Source organism: Diorhabda sublineata, chromosome 7 (assembly GCF_026230105.1).
Source record: "Diorhabda sublineata isolate icDioSubl1.1 chromosome 7, icDioSubl1.1, whole genome shotgun sequence".
NCBI classification, from domain to species: domain Eukaryota; kingdom Metazoa; phylum Arthropoda; class Insecta; order Coleoptera; family Chrysomelidae; genus Diorhabda; species Diorhabda sublineata.
The window spans coordinates 15,462,003-15,482,596 of NC_079480.1; the positions used below are offsets into that span (position 1 = coordinate 15,462,003).

The 20,594-nt window shown below is 31.9% G+C and overlaps 1 protein-coding gene across 4 annotated transcripts in view; it reads left to right on the forward strand.

Moving 5' to 3' along the window:
- Positions 1-10,979: 10,979 nt before the first annotated feature.
- The window catches only part of LOC130446578 (lachesin-like), a 105,522-nt gene continuing 95,907 nt past the window's right edge, over positions 10,980-20,594 (forward strand). For 2 of the 4 annotated variants that reach the window (XM_056782930.1, XM_056782931.1), the window contains exon 1: positions 10,980-11,204. In XM_056782930.1, the coding sequence (XP_056638908.1) occupies positions 11,099-11,204 (106 nt within the window). In that variant the 5' untranslated portion in view covers positions 10,980-11,098. The remainder of the gene's footprint in view (positions 11,205-20,594) is intronic. The other 2 variants (XM_056782933.1, XM_056782932.1) reach the window with 2 other exon arrangements.

The window sequence follows — 20,594 nt, forward strand, 5'->3', positions numbered from 1 at the left end:
TATAAGTGTGAAACTATAAAATACACTTGGAAAACCACCGTCAATATTCGCTTTTCCTTGAAATATGTCACTTTATATCGGAAAATTTGAAATAAAATAAATCGGGAAAATTCAAATGGGTAGCTATACATTTCTCTCCAAACGAGATTCTTATGATTGGGGATTGGGAAATACATTGTCGTTCTCAGGTGCGTTTATTAGAATTTATAAATTTTTCGACAAAAATTTATAGGGATCTTCAAATACATTATTAATTATTATTTCATCTGAAGGCTTAAAATTCTCCAGGATATACTTAGGTTAGTTTATATTTAAATCTAAACCGGACGCATCAGTACAGCACCGAAACTTAAATTCAGTAACCAGGGATGCGAGTGGACCTCATCTACCACCAAAGGACCTTTTCGGATCATTTGATGGAATAGAAAAGAAATATTTTCGATTATTTCAGACCAGAATAATACATGATTAATTATTATTACATCGAAGGCTCTAGATTCTCCAGAATATATAAGGTGAACCTTGGATCCATAATATGAGATCTGATAGATCCTCCAGACCAGCCTTTCCTCAGAAAAACAAAAGACAGGTTAGTTTATGTTTAGATCTAAGCCGGACGCATCAGTACAGCACCAAAACTTGGATCCACCATCCAGCGATGCGAATGGACCATATCTACCACGAAAGGGCCTTTTCGGATCATTTGTTGGAATAGAAGAGAAATATTGTTCCAGACCAGAATATAAAGAAATTAATCACGTTATTGAAATTTTCTTTCTTTAAACTCATCATTCCAACGAATGTTACTGGAATCAACCCCTTCGTCATTAAATTTTAGTATAATCAAATTCACTTGGTCTATTCAAATAGTTTATCGTGAAATTTTTCAAATTTTTGTGACGCGATTTAGCTTCTAATCACCTTTCCAATCGCCACACATTAAGAGAATCAAAATTAACGCTGTACATTGAGATATTATAATTAATAAACTCAGCATTGTTAAGTTTTCCTTATAACACCCCAAACAGAAGAAACGGAAGGAATTTGTAGACAAAATAACAAAACGGGAAGACCTTAGAGACAATAAAAAGGTAGAAAATAAATTAATTTAGGACCAGAAACTACAGTTGAATGAAAATGAAAGAATTGGTTATAATAATGAAACAGATAAAGAAAAGAAAAAGCATTCAAAATGTTTACTATGAGAAAATCCTATGTAGGAAAATAGCAAGATCCAAACCATTACAAATTTAGATATGGAAAAACCTTTTAATAAAGTCCCAAGAACGAAAATATGAAAGAACTTACAAAGAAGACGTGCTAGCAGATGCAAAACAAACAAAGTAATAAGTAGAAACAGAAATCAGAGACCTTCACGTAGGGAGAAACTCATAAACGAAAAAAATACAATAAGGCTCTGACCTAGAGAAACAAGAATGAAATTAATGTATCAGAGCTGAAATACCTTATAAAGGGTTAACTAGAAATGATAGACTCTGAATCTTGCTTAAAATTGAAATTTGAAAGTTGTATCCAGTTAAGAAAATTTCGTACAGAAAAATTTATGAGAAAAGGTGAAAAGAAAGACCACGTGCATTAAAGATAAAGATACAGATTGTCCTCCAAATATTTTCATCTTTTTTTATCTCGATTCGTAGAGAAATTCCAATGCAATAATCCCTCTTAGAAATCAATCTCGGCCAACCTTGAAATACCGCACATAAAAAAAACAAACGGCTACTATCAATATCGAAGTGTCGTCTCTTGGAAAACACGAGCCCTTCTCACCCTCGAAACCCTTCGAGATTGTTTAGGGTAACACACGAGTTAATTTCCCTTCTCAATTCGAGTAGAAACGATAAGTCTGAATTCCACCATAGGTGTACTGATTTGGGGTGACAGATTTTTTTATCACCAACAAAAGTAATGCGAAATTTGAATGAAACACCTAAAAACAAACTAGCGGAACGGCGTATGTTTCAAGTTTGAAGACACCACGTTGTTTGACAGTCATCAATAGTGAACGTTTTCAGTAAATTTGTAAAGTAGCAAAGTTTAGACGAGACCGTAAGACCTTCGAAGACAAGTAGTTCATATTAACTGAAAATTTTGATATGACAAAGCTGTGCACAAGATGCCGTGTTTGATCACTATGAAACAAAAAAACGTCGTGAAGATGTTTCCATCGAGTGATTGGTAATGTTTGACAGAAAAGAAGAATTTTTACGCCCTTTCAAGACATGGATTAAACGTGGGTCCATCACTTCACATTAGAAACAAAAAAAAACAAAGCTTTGGTTCTAAAGAAGGCAAAGACTGATACATCTGCAGGTGTTGGTTTTTTGTGATACGCGTGAGATAATTTTCATTGAGAATCAAAACTAGAACCAGATTTAGACGCCTCGGATTATTTTCTAAAGAAATAGTTCGGTGGTCGAAGATTTTCTAATAAAGAAGAAGTTGATGTCTATTTTGTCGAGCTTCACGATTCATATTATAAAAATAATACTTCTGGAATCATTTTCGTACAAAAAAAAATAGAAGAGAAACATCGATAATAGTATATAATGCGAGAAGTAATTGGTAGATAAAAAAATTATTTTCTAAAATAGCCTAAAGTGGTTAGGATGTAGCCGTGGATCTATAAACTATATAATAGTCGTTTTTTAACTTTGCCTTAATAAAGTACTTGATATAAGACGCCAATGATCTGTTCCCTGAGGTCGGACTAGATTTCGGAAGTGGACTTAATAGTGCCCTTAAGGGCCATTCTGTTCGCTACGCGTCGCTGCCAAGTCGTTTGTATTGCCTTTGTTTTTCGAATGCACTGTCGTGATGGGTTTTGCATAAGATTGCGGATACTTCAACGGCTGACCATGGAAATTGCTTTATGGGTAACATGAGATTTGAAATTTGTGAAAGGGCGTATAAAACGCCCAAAAAGAATTTGTTTTCCAGACGAAATTTATGTCGATGTTTGATGATGTGTTGAGACAAGGGAAGTTTTCAATATGTTTCTAAAAAAATGTGTAAAACATGTTATCTATTATTATTCTTTGAACACCCTTTATATTTTTCAACTATCCGGTTAAATCCAAATTGCGTCATCTAAATAAATTTATTTCAGTATAATTTTGAGTTTACAACAAACCACATTTCTACGAGAATAGGATATATACACATAATAGCAGATAGTCCAATGGAGGGTGATTTATTTAGTTTAGATATTTGCTACTGTTTTCTCTGTGAGCTTAGACAATACCTCTTTTGTCATCTTTTAGGAAAATAACAAAAGAGATGCGGCCAACTCGGGATTGAGCTTCTTGGTTCGAAATTTCTTTAATTTTTTTGTTCTTTCCTATTCTTCAAAGAGGTTTAATTAACTATAGTAGGTAATGATTTCTAGTTATTTTTTTTGTTCGTAATCGTGGTAATTGTGAAAATCAATTAATTAGAACGTACCATTTCATTAAAACATTTTTTGTTTTCCGTCAAAATGAAGTCTAAAATCTCAGACGTAGATCCAAAACTTACCAAAGACACATTGAAGTAAATAGGCTATGAAGAAATATTTAGAAATATTCTAAATAACAAATATAAAGTTGTTTATCACAAATTAGGGGCATTCCAGTACTCAATTACACTGGTCAACAAAATTTTTCTGTTCACATGAAAACTTATACCAAATTTTTAATATACAACTGCCACCAAACAATAATTTATCAATAGAATTAAGTTTGTGGGTGACATTAAGACATATTGTTTCATAAAAAGTACAAAAATACAAAATACAGTATCCAAATTCTCAAAAAACGAATCCTAATGACAGTCTTTTTGAAGATTTATTACATCTCAAAGCTTTGTATGAACTTATAAGCTCGTTATTTAAATTTTTGTCGCTCGCTTTTTTATCAGGTCGTAAAATTACATCGTGAGGTTTCACAAAAGGATAATTTTTAACATCCTCCTGCCCTTGGCCAAACTTTCTTTATGTGAATGCGAAAGCAATAGAAATATTATAACCAAGCTTTAGCCCAAACAGATTATGAAATTTCCACAAATTTCCCAAACTAATTGTTTATAGAAGTAATTTAATGTTTTCGTAAGTCCCTTTTATATATAGAACTATGTTAAACCGGTAACGTTGAATAGCAACATTGCCATGAAGATAATTTTTGAGGAATCAATGGAAAACAACTTGGAAAAGACTTTGGAAAAGTTGTTTAATGTAAACCCCAAAAGCTCAGTTTGTTTTTAAGACAAGTTGGAGGTTCAAAATTTAGGATTTACTAGAAACAGCATCTTAAGCTTCTGTTTGATTTGGAGGTTTTGGCCGATGGATACTAGACAGTTTGTGACACTTGAATCAAACATTTACTCGATCTTGGTTCGGTCCAAATCATTGGTATACCAAATGGCAAATATCTAAATTCTTCTTTAGTTCAATCTAATAGGAACATCCCAGGATTATTTTGGTTTTCGATACTTATATGTAGAAGTTAATTAATCACATACAAACAAACGTAAATTGGGTTAAAAAAGAATAAAGAGTTGTTACAAAAAATCTGGATGTGACTGAAATAGAAATAATCAGATATTTGCAAGCATATTTTTCTTATTATTACATTTTTAAGTTTAAGTAAATGTTTTGAACAACTTGTTTCAGTAGTAGTTCTTTCCAAATATGAAACACAGATATATATATATATATATATATATATATATATATATATATATATATATATATATATATATATATAAAACAAGTTTCAACTTCTTCAGTTGTTAAGTAAAACAAGATATATCCGTTAGAACTCATGAAATGGCGAGATTCGAGTCGACAAATCCCTGCGAACAAACAAAAAATTTCCCGGGACGAAAAAAAAGCCGCCGCGCTTGTTCACTCATCTATCAACGTCTCGCTTTCGCTCATATGGTCGGGGGGCTCATAGCATCTTGTATTTGATCTTTTTTTTGGCTACGTACAAGCCAGATTCTGTCGGAAACTACGAATGAACGATGTGCCGCCTCATAAATTTGATAAAGAACGGAAATCTAATCACTCTTTTGTGCTCTAGTCTCTTACGAGAGGTTGTGGAAGTGCAGACAGATAGTCGTCGTCGACTACAGAACATGGTTAAATATAAAAGTATTACACCTTTTATAAACTATAAACTAATTAGAAAAAGAAGTTAATTGAAACTTACTTTCTTTCAATTATCCAAAAACGTATTTAATCGTTTTTTTTAACTCATTATTCAAATGGAAAACACCAAAATGAAACACAAAATAATAGAGGAAAAATATTGATTTTCTAGGTCTTCAATAATTTTGGTTTAAAGTATTATCCATGATAAAATATATAATCCAATAGATTTGAATTTATTCATACTAATTATTTCTAGCGCATGCCTAAATATTTTTGATATTTTTTTTACAAATACTGAGAGTTTATTTTATTATTAACTCTTCTAATTTCACGATAAAATAAGCTATAACTGAAGCTATGTCCATAGCTTTTCACCAAATTCCATATTAAAGGGTTTTCTTGGAATTTTAACCAATTTTTTCGGATTATTTCATGGAATTTCTGGAATTAAACTTCTTGAATTATATCATCTCTACTCAGAGGTTATTTTATTATTAACTGTTCTAATTTCACGATTAAATAAGCTATAAGTGAAGCTATATCCATAGCTTTTTACCAAATTCCATATTAAAGGGATTTCTTGGAACTTTAAAAAATTTTTTCGGGTTATTTCATGGAATTTCAAGGAATTAAACTTCTTGAATTATATCATCTCTACTCAGAGGTTATTTTATTATTAACTGTTCTAATTTTACGACAAAATAAGCTATAACTGAAGCTATTTCCATAGCTTTTCACCAAATTCAATATCAAAGGGGTTTCTTGGAATTTCAGCCAATTTTTTCGGGTTATTTCATGGAATTTCATGGAATTAAACTTCTTGAATTATATCATCTCTACTCAGAGGTTATTTTATTATTAACTGTTCTAATTACACGATAAAATAAGCTACAACTGAAGCTATATCCATAGCTTTTCACCAAATTCAATATTAAAGGGGTTTCTTCGAACTTTAACCAATTTTGTTGTCATGGAACAAACTAAAAGAACGTGTTTATTTGTATTAAATCAAATATAAATGTACCTGGTTCAACTTTTTATTTAGAATAATATTCGGAAGTTTTTATTTTTCTCTTTTAAGTCGACTATTGACATAAATTACTTTATTTTCCAGTTTCACCAAATTATCGCTCTGAATCGTGTTAAATATCAATATCAAATCTTCGAGGAAATCGAAACTTATGGTAAAATACGCGGAGATGTCTTCATCATCATAACAAAACCAATCCTTCATTCGAGGGAAATACCTTCTCCAGTTCATGGTGTTGGAGGAAGTTTTAGCAATTCTGAAACCGAAGGTATTGAAACAGAATTCACAGCAGCTGTCAGTCCTCAAACACCAATTGAAGCTTAATGATCACATAAGAAATTTGGATTTACCCAAAGAAGAATACGTCAAGACTGTTGATGTTAAAACCGGGTTATGAACAAAGGTCACAGGAATTGATTGATTCCTCAAAAGTCAAGTCTAATTTTTACCACCACGGTTAATCTGTGCAGATTTGGAAGTTGTTGTTTCGGTTATATAATATTACCACTTTGTACATCAAACTAATTAGAATTAGAACAAAAATTTCCTTCCGATTCATGTGAATGTTCAATTAAAACCTATTATAATAGGGCTCCACTCGCTCCCATACGAGTTCTCTTTATCTTAAGAAGGTATACAAGACAAGTTGAAATCTAAACAGAATCCGTTTATTTGTGTTCTAGTTTTGCTTGACAAGCAAATAAATAATTTGCCGCAAACAAAGGAGATAATTAGTATATAAGTCGAGACTGAACGGCACTCTTCTTCAGCACCGAATTGTTTGTACGTTCGCTCACACATAAACGTTGTATTTTCCAAGAATTGCACCAATTTGCTTTGAAATATCTTTATAACGATCTCAACAAAAGATAATGCTTGCCTGTTTCATAATTAGAGGTGTGTTCACACTGTACAATAACAAACGTGGCTAAACATTCATAAAAAACTTTGACTTTTTCACAATTTAACTAGATAAAGAGAAAATTATGCAGTTCAAACTTTGAGTACTTCTTTTGTCTTGATTATTTCAAGTCGTTATTCCACGGTTGTTGTGCATTGAATATTAAATCACCTCTGATAGAGACGAAACGTTCTTTCAACGCAATTTCGGTGTGTACAGTTGAAGCTGTTAAAACCAACTCATCTAGATATAGAAAAACATTTTTCTGGAAAAATCAGAGATCACAAATTACAGCTGAGAAAATTACATAAAGGAACTCGTTGACCCAGAAGTTTTAGTCACATTCGGATCCTTCCTGTACAATGAACATCTTGTATGCAACAAATGAAGTTGTAGGTCTTTATAAAGAAGATAATTCTTCAACCATCAACCCCAATCAACTTCCCGTTAGGGTGGTGAAAACCCGTTGGTCTCCTATAATGATTTAGAAAATTATATTAATCAATCAATTAAATCTTGACAACGTCTCTAATGATCTAGTAAGTTCCAAAATTAGTGCAATTTATTATAATCGATATAAAATGTTGGAAAGAGTTGTAGTTTAGAAAGTTCCAAAATAAGTACAATTCGTTATAAGCGCTTTAAATTGTTCTAGAAACTTTTAGAAACTTCTCGAATGATCAGGAAAGTTCCAAAATAAGTACAGTTTGTTATAAGCGATTTAGATTGTTCTAGAAAGTTTTAGAAACTTTGCGAATGATCTGGAAAGTTCCAAAATAAGTACAATTTGTTATAAGCGATTTAGATTGTTCTAGAAAGTTTTAGAAACTTCCCGAATGATCTGGAAAGTTCCAAAATAAGTACAATTTGTTATAAGCGATTTAGATTGTTGTAGAAAGTCTTAAAAACGTCTCTAATGATGTAATAAATTCCAAAATTAGTGCAATTTATTATAATCGATATAAAATGTTGTGGTTTAGTAGTTTAGAAAGTTACAAAATAAATACAATTTGTTATAAGCGATTTAGATTGTTCTAGAAAGTTTTAGAAACTTTGCGAATGATCTGGAAAGTTCCAAAATAAGTACAATTTGTTATAAGCGATTTAGATTGTTCTAGAAAGTTTTAGAAACTTCCCGAATGATCTGGAAAGTTCCAAAATAAGTACAATTTGTTATAGGCGATTTAGATTGTTGCAGAAAGTCTTAAAAACGTCTCTAATGATGTAATAAATTCCAAAATTAGTGCAATTTATTATAATCGATATAAAATGTTCGGAAGAGTTGTGGTTTAGTAATTTAGAAAGTTCCAAAATAAATACAATTTGTTATAAGCGATTTAGATTGTTCTATAAAGTTTTAGAAACTTCCCGAATGATCTGAAAAGTTCCAAAATAATAAGCACAATTTGTTATAAGTGATTTAGAATGTTCTAGAAACTCTTAGAAACTTCCCGAATGATCTGGAAAGTTCCAAACTAAGTAAAATTTAATATAAGCGATTTAGAATGTTCTAGGAAGTCCTAGAAACATCCCAAGTGATCTGGAAAGTTCCAAAATTGGTACAATTAATTGTGATCGATTTAAAATGTTCGAGGCAGTTGTAGAAATTCAAAAATTGATATAGAAACTTCTGAAATGACGGAAATTGCTTTTAAATGATTTAAAACGTTCTAAAAACTTTTGGATATATCTGGAAAGTACCAAAACGTGTACGTGTGTTATTATTGATCTAAAAGAACCCAATTATACGATCTATAGTGCTCTGGAAATTTCGGTGTCTGATGATATATAAACCGAAATGTAGTGACTTTTCTTTATTGGAACAATCAAAAGTTCATTCTATTAGATATACTGTACAGCATCTATGTTAAGAAATGTATTCTCTATACAATTAAATATGCGCAAGGCCGGGTTTGGTCGCTAGTAAAGCGAAAAAAAAGGAGAATTATTTTTAAACAACGTTTTTTTCCTTATTCAGTAGAATGTCTTTTTTTCCAGCGATATAATCTCGAAGCTATCTTGGACTTGTCGTAACTTCATCTCGTTTCATTAGGAAGATGCCCTAGCTGGAAACAAGTTACATTGAAAGCGAGATAAGATGGCAAATTACTTCTTAAGTGGAGTTTAAGTTAGGGAATGGATGATATCAAAGTGTTATTGTTGAATTTGGAAAGTGTTAATTCCGAATATTTACGAGGTGATTACATGATTTGAAAACTGAGATTCATTTCAACACGAGGGAAGATAATAAATTTTTTCTACTTCAGTCTTTATCAAAATATGATTTAATGAAGTTAATAAACTTTTTTAGGAAATATATTGTCGTTTCGTAAATATTTTTTCTTATTCAATTTCGTATAAATCTACGACGATTCTAAATCGTGTTGTCCAATAAAACTTTAGCTCCTCGTGGAGTTTGTAGCAGGAACTTTCGAATCGAATTTATGCTTACTGGACAGTTGAAGCAGGTATTTCAAAATTCTTTAGTAGACAACGAGAAAAACGATAAAAAAGTACATCGTTTCGCTCCGTATTGATTCAATAGTGAAAATAATTTTCTTAACAATATTTAAATTTCTTAGTTCGATCCTGTAAGGAGTTACAGAGGAGAAAGAAGGACGAAATAAGTGGAAAGTTTATCTGGCGAAGTTTATCTTACCGTAGTACATAATCTCGGATTTGGATCTCTAGAAAACGCAGTCTCTAATAGGGGAACGAAGTCATTGCGTTGGTTCTTCGGTTTATCAAAAGATTTCGGGGATTGAAAGCTGCGACTATATTCATTGTCGTCGGGCATTTAGAAATGCTGAGATAATTTTCTTTTAGGATCTGTCCTCGTAAAACTTGGAGACTTTAAACCCTTTTAACGTCAAATATACAGACGATAACGATGATGATATTAACAAAGGAAAATTATTTTCTATTATAATACAATTCGAACAACCTGTACATTTGTATAGTTCAATGTGAGTTAGATAGAAACAGGGATAATCAAAACTCACAATAACGAAAAAGTTTTGAAACTGAACAAAAAAAACTATGACACGTGTACGATTTGTGAGTGATATGACTTTTTCAGCTTTTATGTAATAAACTCAATGCAGACGAATACTACGAATCAACTAAAATCTTTCTCAAAGTGTCATTTTGAAGATTTTTTAATTAGAATTTCATTACAAAGATTAATTTATTAATTAATATTTGTAATTACAAACCGGTTAAAGAAATTAACAACAATGATGGTATAAACAAGAATTTGTTTTAATGGCGGTACTGAGTTAATTTTGGACAAAAACCTGACACAACAAGGATAGTGTTTTTGATTTTTGATATGATAAAAAATTGAATTGAAAATTCCATCAAATTTCGTTTTTCTAATGTCCAATATAGAATTTATTCATGAAACAAGTTGTATATACTTTTGGTTAGAGAAAAAACAAATGATATTTATACGTTATTGGTTTCATGGTTTTGTGATACCTAAAACATTCAAAAATTCCTTTTTCAGAACAAATTTATAAATGTTTATACATCGGAGTGCTAAAATTGATTGATCACCATCACGTACGATGAGTTGTTATAGCATTTTCATGTTTTGGATTATGGTAAACTCGTTTACAGCGACAGTGTCAAATCAATGGTAATATTTTCATCATTGCCCACTTTCCAAACGTACATAACAAAAAAAATACGATAAGCCGTGAATTTTATGTTCTGGAAGCTTTTGAACTAACCTATAAAATTATTTGGGAATCGTCAATATATCCAATATGGAATAAATTAAGAATTTTTCGGTTCGGAACGGCCCGTTCACGGTAAGCACGTGCTAGGAGGCGCGCGTTCAACCTCCAGAACTCCAAAATCTTTGCGTCTGCCTCCAACAAAATCGTCGTGCAGTCCGATACGGGAAACGGCAACGAACGCTCGTTCTCGGAGGCGACTTTTTATCACACCGAAGGCGGGATTTTTGACGATTGCTAGTGTTGATGATAGGAATAAATTTTTTTTCGTGCTGATAATGCTGTTTGTGGAAGTGTTTGTACAACAGACGCAAATGTTATTGTTAGTGACATTATTACTGATTGACCTTGTTTCAACCAGAGGGTATAACCACCATAGTTATGGTGAGTTTTCCTACAAAATTTTTGTGAAAAAAGGTTGATGACAATTTTTATTGTCAAATTTTTTAATTCTTTCTTATGAATCTTCTTTAATGTGAAACAGGCATCAAATATTTCTTCTTAATTGAAAAAAAAAATAATCTTTATACATTATACGCTGAGTATCAATTGAGGTTTCATGATTTTATGAAATTTTTTGAAAAAAATGTAATTCTATTTATTTAAATCTACGATTTTTTCGAAAATTTTCCATTTAGTTTCGTTCTAACGAAATTGGCCTCTTTTTTGTATTATTATTTTGCAGTTTTTACCCTCGCATTTTTTCCTAATTAAAGACAAACTGGAAAAATCTGAAATAATGAGGGAAAATTAGTTGTTTTCCATATTTCACTGTGGATTTATCTTGTTTCCACTTGAAATTATGAACAACAGTAATTTTTTGTATATATACATATAATTTAGCTCTATTTTCCTTGGAAATAACGAGAATTTTGACGAATCTCTTGATTCAAACTTTATGCTCAAGTTGGGTGATGACATAATTTTAGAGCAAATTGTATCTAGAATAAATATTCTTTGTACAAAATAGTATCCATCCAGGATGTTTAATTTGAATGTCTAGTTAGAAAATTTTTTATTCTAAGGCTTCTTAATCAATTGATTTAATTGATTCAAAATCCTGATGATAAACTGAATTTTCAGAAACACGAAACGTTCAAATTAGAAGCTTCAAATATAACTCAACACATATAATAATTCTGAAGCACTCCTTACAATATCGAGCGACGATTTTTAAATAATTTTGAAGAAAATAGAGCTCTGTTTATATTTATTTCTTCAAACAATAAGTTATTTGTTTGAAATAAATAATTTATCAAAAAATATTGTCGGAATAAACTTCTTTATCCGATTTAATCTCAAAAAATGTTCAATTATTCAGTTATATTTTCTCGTCCTTTCGGAAAATCTTATCAATAGTCAACGATATGTGAAAATCCCTGTTTCAGCTTCGACAACTTATGCTTATTTTTCATGATAGAATTACTGATTTAAAAATCGAATCGATTCCTCAACATATCGCTATGAAAGTATAGTTTTCAGTGTTGAATGTTTGAAAGTTATAACAAAATTGTCGACAACTGAATAGAAAAGTTTTGGAAAAGTCCGATCACATGCAACAAACTATTCACTCGACTTTCCAAAGTGCATTTGGAACGGAATTTTTTCAGTTTAAAAAAAAACAATTGATGTATTGAATGTGTTCAAATAAAAATTCAAATAGTCTCCATATTTAATGTTCAATCTTTTAGAGTGCACTTTAAGATGTGTTATTGGTAAACGGTATAATCTATCTTGTATTCTCCTTATTTCCATACATCTGGATAATCAATCAAAGTCATTAAATGCATCAATTCACTCACTCAAAATATCAAAACTCTGAAAGATTAAATTCAAACTTTGAAACAAGAATTTGTGAGTGTACAATAATTCATCTTTTTGATTTATTATTCATATCGTGTATTCACCAAATTGTTTGTCCAGGAACCTTCGGAGATCTGTTATCTACCATCAGAACCGTACCATCGCCATGTCGTATATTGTACGTCCATATGCGAGTTTATTAAATACCCAATTATTGACCGTCGAGGCTCTAGCTGTAGCTGTTTGATTAAAATACTGATTTTCAATATAACTTATATCTTTCTGATCTATGTCAAGTCGCTTCAGTATTCAAACGTGTTTATGGTGTCACTCTGTCAAAAGCTTCTTCGTGATATATGAAACGTATAACTACATCTTTCCTTTGTTCGTAGCAGTTCTGAAAAAGTACTTGGTTCGTAATTAGAACCTCTCTGGTACTGAGACCACTTCTAAATCTGTATTGAGACGAACCAACTTTCGCATGACTCATCAAGCAATTTATTCTGTGGTTTTCGCATCTTGTTGCGTTGTTCTTTCTGGGAGTGGGATGAAAAGAGACGCAAGACATTTGCTTGAAACGTTTACTGTCGTATAACTCATCAAGCTATTTATTCTGTGGTTTTCGCATCTTGTTGTGTTGTTCTTTTCTGGCAATGGGATGAATAGAGAAACAAGGTAATTAGTTGAAAGGTTTACTGTCGTATGATTAATCAAGCTAATTAATCTGTGATTTTCGCATCTTGTTGCGTTGTTCTTTCTGGACAAAGGGATGGAAAGACATACAAGACATTTGGTTGAGAAGTTTACTGAGTTCTAAAATCCACTTCGTTTATTTCCTCTCCCCAATCCATAAGGATCAACTAGTTCGTTTGGAATGCCTTGTCTGGTTTTGGTATTGAAGTCGCCATTTTTGGCATATACTTGGATGGTATTAAGGTTTTTGAACGTGTTTTCAATCTGAGCAATGCCAGCGATCTGAACGTAACAGAAAGTTAATCACAGATTTCTAAAATTATTATTTCATCCCCTTTCCGATGATTTTTGTCCTGGTTTCCAAAATAAAAAGAAACTTTTCGTTGAGTTTTTGCCAAGAGCATGCGATGGTCTCTAATTCGTCGCTCTGAATGCTCAAACAAGCCTTGCGTGGTAGTTTTTAATACAAAATTTTCTCTAATCACTTAAGATTAATATCCAACTCCGAAGTTATATGTAAAATGTCTAAGTGAAATATAATGTTCGCCTCAACGAAAATTATTTGTTAACCGAGTCGAATTGTTTCTATTTTGAGTAATCCACCTCCGTTATCTCATCATTAATGGTGAAATTTCAGCAAAATAATATGCCGAAGGGCTTCATTAAATGAATATATGCCAGATGTTGGAAACAGTTTATGTTAAGTAATTATAAATAAAACAATTCTACAGTCAGTGCGTTTGACATGTATACGAATTAACTACGAATAAAATTAACATTTAAACATTTTTTAAGGTGTTTTTTCTCTTAAAATGGTATTAAACACAAACCAGAAGCTTTACTTGATCTATGTTTATATGAAAAGTTTTATTTCTGTATCAATTAGATATGAGAAAATGAGAAAATGACCATTTTATAGAACAGTTGGATATTTGATATTATACATATTTCATAGTTATAAAAAGTCGAAACTTTTGTTGAAAAGGAACGCGCTCTAGATTTCAGGGGAAAGTAACAACTTCCGAGGAAGCGATATATTTTTCAGTTGTTACGTGTGCCGACATTCACCACTTAACTTCCCTTTTATATTCATAATGGAAACGAGACGATTGTTTCAAACATCTGCTACAAACACACTTTTATTTTGACAGAAATGTTTTTTATCCATAATTTTTTAAGTACTTTACAAGTATATTCAATAAATTCTTTCAATTTACTAGTTTTACAACTGTTTTCTATATTTAGTATATCAACCTTCTGATTCACACCAGCCATAGATAAATCTTCAATTTCTTATACCTTTTGATATATAAATATATTCAAATGTTCTTGATTGATGAATTTTAAAATTAGTTTTTTATAATTCTTTTTATAAAATAGAAATTAAGAACAAAAATATATGGATATATATAAAATAATTGGCACCTCTCATCCGTCAACGTTCTCTGTCAACAGAACTATAGTTGGTACAACTTTTCAATATAGGCGCGTTCGGAAACATTCGCGGAATCGAGAACGATTTCTATCACGTGATCAGATCTACATAACCGAACGCGGTAAATGATAATCCTTAGATCGTATTGATTTTAGGATTCTTCTTTTATAAAATTAGTTTTTTTTTTCAATAACTTTTAAGAGATTGATGAAAACTTGACGTTTTCACTAATTTTAAGTCTTTATTAAAAGAAGATAACATTATTCACTTAATTTTCTTAGCACAATTTCTTTACTGCTTTTTCTGTCAATATTATATTTAATTCCAATATCTTCTTTTTCATTATCTTCTCATTTGATCTTTAATTAAAAATCTGTGAAGCTTCCCTTTCTCAATTATCAATATTCCTTCTTAATATTTGGATGTTTTCAATATAACTATGGATTATATCAAAAGAAAACGGGGCTGTTTAACTAAAATTGTACGATTTCCAGAACCCGAAGCTTCAGAACTTCCAAACAACCCTAACTTAGTAGCGAACCGCAAGAAAACATATTTCAAGTACAAGGGTAGCTTTAGGGGTAGAACTAGCACTAACGACTTCAAACAGAAGTTCCACTTTTCTTACAAAAAGAATTTGGGACCACTGATTTAGTGAAATATGATTGCAGTGACGATTCGATCTGTTTATTTTTTCTTTATACAAATTATAACACTCTGAATCAATCCGTTAGGGTTAGGGCGAACAAACAAAAATGAAAAGAAAGTGTAGAAACAATTTAACAAAAGAGGAAAATTATTCCTTTCATAGACAAAGAAAAAAGCACACGTTGAGTTGGTTTCAACTTTATGTACGCACAGCAGAATCATATCGGGCGGAATGATCCGATTTCCAATACGCCATGAAAGGGCCGGTTGTTTTTATAGTCGAAAATTTCGTTTTCTGACCCTTCTAAGGGCCGAAGTGATAAAAGCAAAAAGATAGTGTCGATACGAATACAGAGGCCATCGTTAAGGATAACTTAGAGGTTGAAATATGTTTTAAACATATCACAATTATATAATCTATATTCTCATTTTGTATTTCAGAAAGTGCTGGAGAAGCATTAATCAACAACTTTAGATTCGCTGCTATAATAATTGGGACTATAAATATCGAAAAAATGAAATTCATGAATGGAAAACAAATAGAATGGGTGCAAAATGAGTTAATAGAGAATTGAAATGTCCGAAAAGCCTTGGTCAATGTTTGCAAACAGAAATTTAAACCTCAAAACTGCTGTGTGGAGTGGAATCTTGGACCTTGAAAGCTCAAATGAACGAAAAACTAGAGATGAGGCTTTATAGACGTATCCTGAAGATACCATGGACTGATAGAGTCATCAACGAAAAAGTACTGAGACTTATTGATCGCAAAAAAAACTGTTGACAATTATTAAGATAAGAAGACACATCAACCTTCAATAAAATGAAGAAAAATAACAAAAAATTATTGAAATGGAAATAGAAAATAGACACATTAGTATTTTAAGAAGTATATTTCCAGCTTAATTGAATTTTTTTACTATTAAATCAATTATTTTATTGGTAGAAATTGCTTAACGAGATATTATAAACTCTGTATTATAATAAACCCTGATAAAAACAAATCTGCCACGTTTATTAAGAGAAATGGAACAACTAACATTTTTTTCAGTAAATAATAAAAATATACATATTTGATGATTCGTTATGAATAATTCTTGCATTATAAGTTTCGTTCATAATTATTTGTAGCGTTTTTTGGTGGGGTTTACATTTTACAATAAACACGAATCACAACTTTTCAAAATTGCTCGAATACAACAAAAAATAATGAAATGAGAACCATTGTTTTTGCTTAAAAATATAGATATAATAGAAACTGAAAACTGAAGTAGAAAAGTATAGTAGAAAACCTGGACATATCGGAGGCTTTTAACAGTGTCTAGCATACCAACATTCTAAATAAACTAAAATCGTACATCATAATTCCTTTGCCAAGCATTTGGGTGGAATATCGATTGCTTTTGTCAGTGTCTAGTATACCAACTATCTAAATAAGCTAAAATCATACATCATATTTCCATTCTCAAGCGGTTGGGTGATATATCGAATGCTTTTGACAGTGTCTAGTATATCAACTTTCTAAATAAGCTAAGATCGTACATCATACTTCCTTTGGCAAGCGTTTAGGTGATATATCGAATACTTTTGACAGTGTCTAGCATAACAACTTTCTAAATAAAATAAAATCGTACATCATACTTCCTTTGGCAAGCGTTTGGGTGATATATAGAAGGCTTTTGACAGTGTCTAGCATAACAACATTCTAAATAAACTAAAATCATACATCATATTTCCTTTGGCAAGCGTTTGGGTGATATATCGAAGGCTTTTGACAGTGTCTAGCATACCAACATTCTAAATAAACTACAATCATACATCATATTTCCTTTGGCAAGCGTTTGGGTGATATATCGATTGCTTTTGACAGTGTTTAGCATAACAACTTTCTAAATAAAATGAAATCGTACATCATACTTCCTTTGGCAAGCGTTTGGGTGATATATCGAAGGCTTTTGACAGTGTCTAGTATACCAACTTTCTGAATAAACTAAGATCGTACATCATACTCCCTTTGGCAAGCGTTTGGATGATATATCGAAGGCTTTTGACAGTGTCTAGAATACCGACTTTCTAAATTATCTAAAATCGTACATCATACTTCCTTTGGCAAGCGTTTGGGTGATATATAGAAGGCTTTTGACAGTGTCTAGCATAACAACATTCTAAATAAACTAAAATCATACATCATATTTCCTTTGGCAAGCGTTTGGGTGATATATCGAAGGCTTTTGACAGTGTCTAGCATACCAACATTCTAAATAAACTACAATCATACATCATATTTCCTTTGGCAAGCGTTTGGGTGATATATCGATTGCTTTTGACAGTGTTTAGCATAACAACTTTCTAAATAAAATGAAATCGTACATCATACTTCCTTTGGCAAGCGTTTGGGTGATATATCGAAGGCTTTTGACAGTGTCTAGTATACCAACTTTCTGAATAAACTAAGATCGTACATCATACTCCCTTTGGCAAGCGTTTGGATGATATATCGAAGGCTTTTGACAGTGTCTAGAATACCGACTTTCTAAATTATCTAAAATCGTACATCATACTTCCTTTGGCAAGCGTTTGGGTGATATATCGAAGGCTTTTGACAGTGTCTAGCATACCAACATTCTAAATAAACTACAATCATACATCATATTTCCTTTGGCAAGCGTTTGGGTGATATATCGATTGCTTTTGACAGTGTTTAGCATAACAACTTTCTAAATAAAATGAAATCGTACATCATACTTCCTTTGGCAAGCGTTTGGGTGATATATCGAAGGCTTTTGACAGTGTCTAGTATACCAACTTTCTGAATAAACTAAGATCGTACATCATACTCCCTTTGGCAAGCGTTTGGATGATATATCGAAGGCTTTTGACAGTGTCTAGAATACCGACTTTCTAAATTATCTAAAATCGTACATCATACTTCCTTTGGCAAGCGTTTGGGTGATATATCGAAGGCTTTTGACAGTGTCTAGCATACCAACATTCTAAATAAACTACAATCATACATCATATTTCCTTTGGCAAGCGTTTGGGTGATATATCGATTGCTTTTGACAGTGTTTAGCATAACAACTTTCTAAATAAAATGAAATCGTACATCATACTTCCTTTGGCAAGCGTTTGGGTGATATATCGAAGGCTTTTGACAGTGTCTAGTATACCAACTTTCTGAATAAACTAAGATCGTACATCATACTCCCTTTGGCAAGCGTTTGGATGATATATCGAAGGCTTTTGACAGTGTCTAGAATACCAACTTTCTAAATTATCTAAAATCGTACATCATACTTCCTTTGGCAAGCGTTTGGATGATTATCGAAGGCTTTTTACAGTGTCTAGCATACCAACTTTCTAAATAAAATAAAATCGTACATCATACTTCCTTTGGTAAGCGTTTGTGTGATATATCGAAGGCTTTTGACAGTGTCTAGCATACCAACTTTCTAAATAAACTAAAATCGTACATCATACTTCCTTTGGCAAGCGTTTGGATGATATATCGAAGGCTTTTCACAGTGTCTAGTATACCAACTTTCTAAATAAACTAAAATCGTACATCATACTTCCTTTGGCAAGCATTTGGGTGGTATATCGAAGGCTTTTGACAGTGTCTAGCATACCAACATTCTGAATAAACTACAATCATACATCATATTTCCTTTGGTAAGCGTTTGGGTGATATATCGAAGGCTTTTGACAGTGTTTAGCATACCAACTTTCTAAATAAACTAAAATCGTACATCATACTTCGTTTGGTAAGCGTTTGGGTGATATATCGAAGACTTTTGACAGTGTTTAGCATACCAACTTTCTAAATAAACTAAAATCGTACATCATACTTCCTTTGGTAAGCATTTGGGAGATATATCGATTGCTTTTGACAGTGTCTAGCATAACAACATTCTAAATAAACTAAAATCATACATCATACTTCCTTTGGTAAGCGTTTGGGTGATATATCGAAGACTTTTGACAGTGTTTAGCATACCAACTTTCTAAATAAACTAAAATCGTACATCATACTTCCTTTGGTAAGCATTTGGGAGATATATCGATTGCTTTTGACAGTGTCTAGCATAACAACATTCTAAATAAACTAAAATCATACATCATACTTCCTTTGGTAAGCGTTTGGGTGATATACCGAAGGCTTTTGACAGTGTCTAGCATACCAACTTTCTAAATAAACTAAAATCGTACATCATACTTCCTTTGGTAAGCATTTGGGAGATATATCGATTGCTTTTGACAGTGTCTAGCATAACAACATTCTAAATAAACTAAAATCATACATCATACTTCCTTTGGTAAGCGTTTGGGTGATATACCGAAGGCTTTTGACAGTGTCTAGCATACCAACTTTCTAAATAAAATAAAATCGTACATCATACTTCCTTTGGTAAGCGTTTGGGTGATATATCGAAGACTTTTGACAGTGTTTAGCATACCAACTTTCTAAATAAACTAAAATCGTACATCATATCTCCTTTGGCAAGCGTTCGGGTGATATATCGATTGCTTTTGACAGTGTCTAGCATACCAACATTCTAAATAAACTACAATCATACATCATATTTCCTTTGGCAAGCGTTTGGGTGATATATCGATTGCTTTTGACAGTGTCTTGCATAACAACTTTCTAAATAAAATGAAATCGTACATCATACTTCCTTTGGCAAGCGTTTGGGTGATATATCGAAGGCTTTTGACAGTGTCTAGTATACCAACTTTCTGAATAATTTAAGATCGTACATCATACTCCCTTTGGCAAGCGTTTAGATGATATATCGAAGGCTTTTGACAGTGTCTAGAATACCAACTTTCTAAATAAACTAAAATCGTACATCATATTTTCTTTGGCAAGCGTTCGGGTGATATATCGATTGCTTTTGACAGTGTCTAGTATACCAACTATCGAAATAAACCAAAATCGTACATCATACTTCCTTTGGCAAGCGTTTGGGTGATATATCGAAGACTTTTTACAGTGTTTAGCATACCAACTTTCTAAATAAACTAAAATCGTACATCATACTTCCTTTGGCAAGCGTTTGGATGATATATCGAAGGCTTTTCACAGTGTCTAGTATACCAACTTTCTAAATAAACTAAAATCGTACATCATATTTTCTTTGGCAAGCGTTCGGGTGATATATCGATTGCTTTTGACAGTGTCTAGTATACCAACT